This window comes from Corapipo altera, unplaced genomic scaffold (assembly GCF_003945725.1).
Source record: "Corapipo altera isolate COAL_440 unplaced genomic scaffold, ASM394572v1 226, whole genome shotgun sequence".
Classification (NCBI taxonomy): Eukaryota; Metazoa; Chordata; class Aves; order Passeriformes; family Pipridae; genus Corapipo; species Corapipo altera.
This window is the reverse complement of record NW_020885054.1, coordinates 17,542-26,542: the sequence shown is the minus strand read 5'-3', so window position 1 is coordinate 26,542 and position 9,001 is coordinate 17,542. Positions and strand designations below refer to the sequence as shown.

Genomic DNA, 9,001 nt, shown 5'->3' with positions numbered 1-9,001 from the left:
GGTTGTCCCCAGACTGATCCTGAGACAGAGGTGCCCAAATGTGTGGCTTTAGTTGCCCCAGCACACAAACCCCACACCATTCCCAGCTGAGCCCTGGAGAGGAGAAGCTGCTCCTGGGAATTCACCTGGAATCCGGAGCTCACAGGGTCCCGGTTTCTCCGCTTTTCCTGGGAACTGGGAATGTTGTTCCCAAACATCCTCTTTGCCACCTTACCCCGTGTCCCCCAAACTGAGTCAGCAGGGAAACTGAGGCAGAAAATGGGATTATTCCTCCCTCTGGGGCTGTGCTGAGGGAAGGAGTTTGGGAATGGGTGGATGTTTGGGAACAGGTCGTTAGCAGCACTCAGGGTCTCCAGTTTGCATTTCCATGGGCACGGGCAGCTTGAGCACTTCCATAGGAATGCAGGAGCAGCAGGGATGTGCTGCCTCCTGTGCAGAGAAACCTGAACCCTTCAGAACAGATTTTCAGGGTTTTTTGCACATAAAGCAGCTGAGATGCACAAGAAAGGAGCGATTGTGCCGTGATATAAATAATTCCCTCCCGTGTTCCAGCCCTGGTTCCTCTCCCTGACTCCTGGAGCTTGGACCAGCTGTGTTTTCCCACTGCCTGGGAATTGCTGGGCCTGTTTCAGGCACCTGTTCCTCAAACTGGGACAGAAATGGGGGCTTTGATGTGCTCTGCAGGGTTCAGGGGTTCAGCTGGAGGCGGCTGGACCAGTTTGGAGAATCCTGGAATACCCTGAGCTGGAAGGGACCCACCAGGATCAGCGAGTCCAGCTCCTGGTGCTGCCCAGGACACCCCAAAAATCCCCCTGGGTCATTTCAGGCATCACTTTTCATTTTCACTCTGCAACCTCTGGTTATTCCTCGCTCCTTTCCTTCAGAGAATTCACATTTTCTGAGCATTTCAGAGCAGAGTCCCAGCGAGGAAACATTAATGCTTTGTTATTTTTGCAGCAGAACTTTGTGTTGGGGATTGGCCCCAAAGCCAGGTTGTACCTGTGGAGTGAAAATCACATTTTTCTTGGGCATTTTCCTGTGTTTCTGTCCTGCTGCTGCTGAGATTGAAACTGATTGATGGGTGACACTGAATATTAACAGAAGCAAAGTGAAAAATCACATTCTTGTTTATATATATATATGTATTTATAAATATATATTTATATATAAATTTATTTATATTTACCTGAATCTTGTGTTTTCTTGCCACCCTTCGAAAATAAACACATGCCAGTTGTATCATGGTTCTGATTCTCCTGGGGCCAAATAATGTGATTTATTCAGCATGAAAGTGTTTAACTTGAAATCTCACTGGGTGTTTATTAAGGGTTGAGTTCACATGGGTTTTACCTGTACTAGAAATGAGTTAAGAGGAAGCAGAGAAGCTCCAGTTTGGGTGAGAAATTTGAGTGGGAACCAGGTTAAAGCCTGTCCCAATTCCACCTGTTTGGTGGAATATTGGAATTCTGTTTGTCTGGTGGAATATAGGAGCAGCTTTAATGAATCCCCCAACCTCCAACCAGCACCTGACTCCTTCAGCAGCCACTCAGCTGGTTTGAAATCGGTGCATTATCTTAACTAATGCAGATTATTTCTTTGTGCTCTGTGGTTGTTTCACCACTGGCTGCAAATCTGGTTGCCCCAGGACTTACTGGAGCCGCTGGATCCGTGCTTCCAACCCCCTTCAAAGCCTCAGGTCGTTAATGAGGATGCAAAATGGCTTTGCCTTTAATTGTAACACGGTTAGAATTGTTTGTTTGTTTGTTTTTTACTGAGCTGTGTTCTGAGAAAAGTCTTGTTTTCTATTAAAAAAAAATAAAATCAGTTTTCAGGGTGCTCAGACTTTCTCCTCGCCCTGAGGGGTCACCATCCCTAATGAGCCTGAGATCCATATTGATTTATCCCTAAATAAACCTGCTCCTTCCTTGCAGTGCCTCTGGATTGCATCCATTGAAAAGCTGCTGCTAAGCTGAGATTTTGCTGAGAAAATGAAGTTTTGGGGGTTGACTGTGGGAAATGACAGGTCCTGTGTGGTAAAGGGAAGGTGGAAATCCTGGATGTGCTCCGGGCTGTTTGGGATCCCAGGAAGTTTGGGGTGCAGGCTGTGCTGCCTTCCCTTGGCACAGAGCTGGCAGCAGCCCTGTTGTCCCTGCCATCAGTGTTTGCTGCTGCTGGATCCCTGCCAGGAGCCAGATCCCATTCCCTGCACCAGCAAGAGGTGCCAGGCTGGTCCCTCTGGGGCAAACCCGGGGCAGTGACAGCACCCCCTGAGCCCCCGGGATCCCAAATATCTCTGTTTTAGTGGAGAAAGGGCAGGAATGGGGGTTTGCTTCCAAAGCAGTGAGGGAGTGAGGGGTCGCTTCCTCCACCCACTCCTCGGGCTGCCAGTTGCCCTTTCCTTTTCTGGGTTTGAGCCTTTGAATGTTTGCAGAGTTGCAAACCTTGCCTGATCTTGGGTTACCCTGTGCAGGCACCTCGTGGCTTTGCTCTGTGTCCTGATAAGGATCTTCAAAAACTGCTTTGAAACCCCCGTTTCCTCTTTACTTCTTAATCAGAGCCCGGATCTGCAACTCATTCTGTGAAAAGCTGGGGTTCTTTTGATAAAAGTGAACTCACCTTTCAAGAGGGACAGAGCTCAAACCACCCCGGTGCTGCTTCGGTAGAAAACTTAAAGGGGGAAATGCAAACGTCCTCTGAGTGTGTTTTGGGCTCTGAAATCAGCAGTTTGTTGTTGATGAAGGTCTGAGGGGGGGTGAAAATGTGATTTTCATTCCACAGGTACAACCTGGCTTTGGGGCTAATCCCCAACACAAAGTTCTGCTGCAAAAATAACAAAGCATTAATGTTTCCTCGCTGGGACTCTGCTCTGAAAAGCTCAGAAAATGTGAATTCTCTGAAGGAAAGGAGCGAGGAATAACCAGAGGTTGCAGAGTGAAAATGAAAAGTGATGCCTGAAATGACTCGGGGGGATTTTTGGGGTGTCCTGGGCAGCACCAGGAGCTGGACTCGCTGATCCTGGTGGGTCCCTTCCAGCTCAGGGTATTCCAGGATTCTCCAAACTGGTCCAGCCACCTCCAGCTGAACCCCTGAACCCTGCAGAGCACATCAAAGCCCCCATTTCTGTCCCAGTTTGAGGAATAGGTGGTGGGCTCGGAGTGAGAGCAGGTTCCTGAGGCTGCAGAGTGAGGTGGTTTTAACACCAACTCTTGAGAACTCAGAATAACCCCCCTTTTGTTGTGTTTGTTTGAAGTGGCTCCGTGGGGATGGGAAGGGGTTTGGGAAGGGGTTTGTTGGGCAGAACGTTCCCTCAGGGATGGCAGCAATGTTTGGATGTTCAGTAAAATGGGGAGGGGGAAGGTAAACCTTCCTTTTCCTGAGTTTTGTGCTTTCCTGGCTCTCCAGCAGCAACATTCCAGTAGCCTTCCTGGTTCCCTCCTGCTGGAGGTGCTTGATGTCTCCTTGGAAATAGTCAGGGATGGTTTTATACCTGACACAGGGATTCTTCTGAGCTTCTGAATAATTCACTGAACTGAGGGAAAGGAAAAGCCAAACTGGGCTCCATCCTTCCCAGGGCTTTCCAAGGGCCTTCATGGGTGCAGGGATGTTAATTTTGGTTGCCATCCCAACCAGTCTGTGCTGTAATGTATTGGCTTTTCCATCTGGACGTGGTTGTGACCCCAAGCCAGTGCTCACAGCCCATCTCCAGGGATTTCCTGGCCCAGCCAGGTGCTCTCCTTCCCGATTTCCTCTGGAGCTGGGAAGGCAGAGCAGCAGGAATGGACCCTGCTGTGGTGGTGCTGAGTCTGCAGGGCCCTGCCAGGCACTTTCAGGGCCCTCTTGGAGCCATTTGGAAATCCTGGAGAAGCATTCAGGGATCTGTTTTAATTAAACTGATGATCAGACTCATCAGTGGCCTGGCCCCAGGGTGGCACTTCCCAAACACGAGAGGGCACTTCAGTCTTTAGGATTCAGGCATTGGTGGGTTCCTCTCCTGTTCAATTAAACTCACTTCAGAGGGGGAGAAACTGCAGGTGGAAGCAGTTCCCTCCAGGGAATTCTCACATTCCAAGAGTGGAGAACCTGCTTTCTTCACATTTAACTGCTCAGTCCATCCATTTCTGTCGGGTCCTTCTCTGTCCTCTCATCCTGGGATGTCTCAGTCTTTCCTGCCCCCTCTGGTCCCAGATGTAGCTCCAGGAATCCCCTTTGCTCGGGGCTTCCAGAGTGTTTCCCATTCCATCTGCACAGCCAAAAATCCTGGCTTGCTGTGCTACCCAAATGCTGATTGTCCTGCTGAAAGGGAGATGGGAGGGATTGATTACTTGTATTCAGGAGGGATCACGTGGCTTTTTATTTTTTTTATTTTTTTTTTGCAAGAGGAAGTAACAGTGTCCTGGTCAAATTCCAACTTGGAATGACTGCGAGGGAAACGTGGATGGGCAAATGTGATATTGTTTGGCTTCTGCTTTGAGGATTAAATGGCTGGGGGGAAGGGAGAATGAGACAAAGGAGTAGTTGCCTTAAATCGAGGGGCTGTGGGAGGGATGTGTGAGGTGGGAGCAAGCAGGGACTGGGGTGTTCTCAGGCTGCTTTGGGGCTGCAGGTCGGAAATGCCTCCCTTGGAATTCTTCATGCCAGTCTCCATTAGTGTGGGTCTGTGTGAAACAGAGGATGATGGGTGGGATGAGGATGGGCTCCCTCTGGGAGGTACAGGAGAAGCAGAGGTATTTTTGGGTCAGGGGTGTGGGGGCAGAGCAGCGTTTTGGGGCCATCAGTGCTCCCCAAAGTCCAGGAGAGACACAGCTCAGAGTCCCTGGAGCTGATCTTTGGTGGATGGGGAATATTCGTTGCCTTGATTTCCATACCTGAGGAATCTCCTACCCCACAGAGGGTGTTTGTAACTCCCTGTGGTTTCCTTGAGACACCCCCAGCAGCCCAGAGATGACCAACCCTGTGCTTCCCTCCAGCTGGACAAACCCAGAACAATTTGCTGCGATTTTACTGATTTAGGGTTGTGGGTTTTTTTTTTTTTTTAATTGACTTTGTTTTCTCTGTTGTCTCTTCTAGATAAAATGTTTGAGGGTTCGTTGGCACCTTTCTCCAGAAGAATAATCCCAGCTCTGCTCTTGCCATAACCCTGGAATTCCGTGCCCTCCCCTCAGCCCCCGTTTGTCCGCCCCGTGTCGATGGACCCGGCGCCGGGCTGGAGGACCCACCCCCACCTCGAGCTGCTGCTGCTGCCGTGGTTTCTCTGGGATTGAAGGTGCTCCATGAACCAGGGCCCCCCAAATGAGTCAAACGGCCAATTCCTGCCAGCAGCTGGTTGAGAACTGCCCGGCGCCCGTGGCGGGGATGGCACAGGAGGACGGTCGCCGCGGGCAAGTGCCACCCACCTTCTACCACGGGGCCAGCCAGGAGCTCGACCTGTCCACCAAGGTGTACAAGAGGGAGTCAGGGAGCCCCTACTCTGTGCTGGTGGACAGCAAAATGAGCAAACCCCACCTCCACGAGAGAGAGGAGCAGCCTTATTTCAGGGAGAACAGAGCGGTAGGAGAGGTCCGGGCTGTGAAAGAAGACAGAGAAAACTCTGACGACTCTGAGGAGGAAGAGGAGGAGGAAGATGAAGTGACTTACAAAAGGGAGCAGATTATAGTAGAGGTAAACCTTAACAACCAAACCTTAAATGTATCAAAAGGGGAGAAGGGTGTCCCCTCCCAGTCCAAAGAGACTGCTGTTCTTAAGACCAGCAGTGAGGAAGAGGAGGGTGACAGTGGGGAAGAGGCCACTGAAGACAGTAATGATTATGAGGAAAATGAGAGGCAGAAGAAAAAAGAGAAAAGAGTGGAAAAAGTTAGTGTTGCACAAAGGAGAACGAGGAGAGCTGCCTCTGCTGCAGCAGCCACCACCTCCCCACCACCCAGAACTACAAGGGGTCGTAGAAAGAGTGTGGAGCCCCCCAAGCGTAAGAAGAAAACTGCAAAGGAGCCCAAGGCACCTGTGCAGAAATCAAAGTGTGAAGAGAAGGAGACTTTAACCTGTGAGAAGTGCCCCAGGGTGTTTAACACACGCTGGTACCTGGAGAAGCACATGAACGTCACTCACAGGCGAATGCAGATCTGCGACAAATGTGGGAAGAAATTTGTGCTAGAAAGTGAGCTGTCCCTTCACCAGCAAACTGACTGTGAAAAAAATATCCAGGTAGGTTTGCTCACCTGCTTGCCAGATTTCCACACCTTCTGTCGTGCCCTGGATACAGTGGTGGACACTTCAGAGGGGGAAATCTTTTGCACAGCCCAGGTCCTGACCGAGGCCTTGTCTCTGCGCAGCGACACTTCGGTGCCTTCCAGGATTGCTGGGAGAGGAGTGTGCAGCTGCTCTGGCAGTTACTCTGGTAGTAAACTACGAGTTGGGGAGCACACAGAGCTACTTTAGCAGTGTCAGACTGGGCTGAGAACAGTTTGCAGTGAAGCTCTTGGACGGGAGGAACCCTCCTCCCTCGGTGCTCTCGCTGGTGTTCGGTGTCCGGAGCCTCGGGCACAGAGTGGTTCCAGGGGAGGTCTCACTGCAGGACTTGGCTGGTACTGGAATCAGAAATTTGGGCAATCCCAGAGAGGCAAGCAGGTGAGAAAGACACCAGTGGAGTCAGGATTTGAACTTGGGTTAAAGCGGAGTTTAAAAATCCTGCTGGGATGATGATCCAGAGGTGATTTACAGTAAGTGCTCCCAGATGGGGGTAAAAGTGTTATGAATTCAGTGCCTAGACCATGAACCCGCCCTTTCCCCAGTGCCAAAAGCCCAGTAAATCCCCCTGATGACACAGAAACCTCTGCTCTTTCTCACCAGCAGCTGTGCAGCTCTGCTCTGTCCCCCAGCAGTGGGAGGCTGTGCTGGAACAGAACCCTTTGCAAGCTCGAGGTCGTGGAAGGAGCTCCAGAGTTTGTGATTCATCTGTGGTCTGGGCTTTGCTCCTGGGCACCTCTGTTCTCATGGAGCTGGTTTATGTGGCAGCTCAGCCCTGCCTTTCCTGCCTGGTTAAACCCAGCTCAGTGTTGCCCCCTCCCTGTGCAGTGACCCCACTGCTGAGCAGCTCGGGCTCAGTCCTGGGCAGCTGAAGGGTTTGGGGTTTGTAGGGCAGCAACTTTCCTGTCTGTCCAGTGAGGATTTCACTAGGATGATTTAATGGCTTTTTGTTTGGTTTGTTTGTTTGTTTTCTTCCTTAAATGCTGAACCGAGTTGGAATTCAGTCCCCACTGTGTGGGAGACATGAAATAATTCATTGCAGTTTCTCTTTCCTAAGCCTGACATGCAGCTCTGGGTAACTCTGTGCTGTTTTTCCTTGTGTTTCAGCTCATAGGAGGAAGACTGAAGGAAGGATTATAAAATAAGATAATGAGTCTTGAGCATAGTTAATAAAATACAGAAACATTTCAGTGTGTCCTTGCAGCTTTTGAAAGAAATACTCCAAAAGTTCAGTGCAGCAGAGAACATTGAAATGTAAATTTCAGGAATGTCCCAGCATCCAGGTGGCTCTTTCACAGCATTGAACCTTTTCACTTTAAACAGGAATTCATGAATAGTTTAAACACATGGTATAGAATAAAGAAGTGTGTGTTTCTGAGGGGATAAATTCCTGTGTCCAAAAAGTGGGTAGGAAAAGAAGAAAAAAATCATCCAAATTATGTTTTATATCCAGAAGCTCCCCCAGATATTTCCAGTGCCAGAAGCACTGCAAGTCATCTTCAAATTCTCAATATCTGAGCGTACATCCAACAGTTATTCCTCTGTCCTGACACTTGGAATGTGTTTTACAGCTTCCTGCTAATGTGTTTTTATTCCACCTGGCAAAAATTGTGCTTCAGGGTTGGATATGTCAAGGGGGATATGGAGCTTTGTGTAGGAGAAGGAATGGTTTGATGTATGAGTGGTAATTGAACTGATAAAATACAGTAGGCTCCTCTCTATTTTTCATCCAAGTGATGGGATATGTCTGTTTTTCCAGGTGATTTCTGATTTTCCTCCTCTCCAGATCAGCAGTTTCTGTTGTCACCTGAAGCTCTGTGTAGTCACTCTCAGTATTTGTGTTCTAATCTAATTAAGTTGTAGACTGACCAGGCCTGGCTTAACTTTATATCACAGTATTTATGATCATTTCACATCATTGCTTTGCTCTTTAGGGTGGTTTTTTTCCCCTCAAGGGCTGCAGTTTGTTGCCCACGTGCCTCCAGGGAGGTGTTTTGGAGGTGTTTCCTCAGGGAATGGACCAGAATTCCCAAACCTGCAGAGATTCAAACCTGTGGGAGCAGCAAAACTTGTCTGTGCAGAGAAGAACCGACCCAGCCTGGCAGAATTCATCAATATTTGCTGATTGAGCAGCACCCAGCCCTTCTCACTGGGAGGGAAGGGGGGTGATTGAGAGGCAGAAAGTGGGGATGCCCCAAAAACCCCAACAACCACCGAAAATGAGCCACAATTCCTTCCTCACTCCAGAGATGGACATGTCTTGGTTTCCTCACGTGTCTGCCAGCAAGTTTTACAGCTGTTCTGGAATGTTCAAAATTCTACAAGGATCTTTTGGTCAAGTCTTTAGGAAGAACTAACCCGGGAAAAGAAAGAGATGTTTGAAAGTGATGAGTGTCCTGCCCATCGCTGATTTCATGGACATTTCCCGGGAGCTGTGGAAGGAGTTCACACATTTCTTGCCTGTTGTCACTTTTGGGACCTGCAGAGCTGCTGAGACCTTCAACAAATGAAGAACCAGAACACAAGAGGTGGAGGGGGCACCTTGCTTTGCTCTCTGAGTCCCAGAATCCACATCCAGAGCTGCAGGATGGGAGCTGCTTTCCCTGGAGAACCAGAAGGATCTGAGAGTTTTGACTAATTAAACCTGGGATTTGGGTGGGGTCACAGTGCTGCTTCCAAAGGGCTGGATGTGCACATGGATTCAAGGCAACTTGGTGGGACTGGTCTCTTCCACCTCTGTTGGATTCTCCCCTCACCAAGG

The 9,001-nt window shown here is 49.4% G+C and overlaps 1 protein-coding gene across 2 annotated transcripts in view; it reads left to right on the top strand.

Moving 5' to 3' along the window:
- Positions 1 to 2,360: 2,360 nt before the first annotated feature.
- ZNF652 (zinc finger protein 652) overlaps positions 2,361 to 9,001 on the top strand; it is a 12,442-nt gene continuing 5,801 nt past the window's right edge. Inside the window, exons 1-2 of one of the 2 annotated variants that reach the window (XM_027668841.1) lie at positions 2,361 to 2,659; positions 5,068 to 6,198. In XM_027668841.1, coding sequence (XP_027524642.1) covers positions 5,290 to 6,198 — 909 coding nt within the window. In that variant the 5' untranslated portion in view covers positions 2,361 to 2,659; positions 5,068 to 5,289. Of the gene's footprint in view, positions 2,660 to 5,067; positions 6,199 to 9,001 lie in introns of those variants that run through there. The other variant, XM_027668843.1, reaches the window with a different exon arrangement.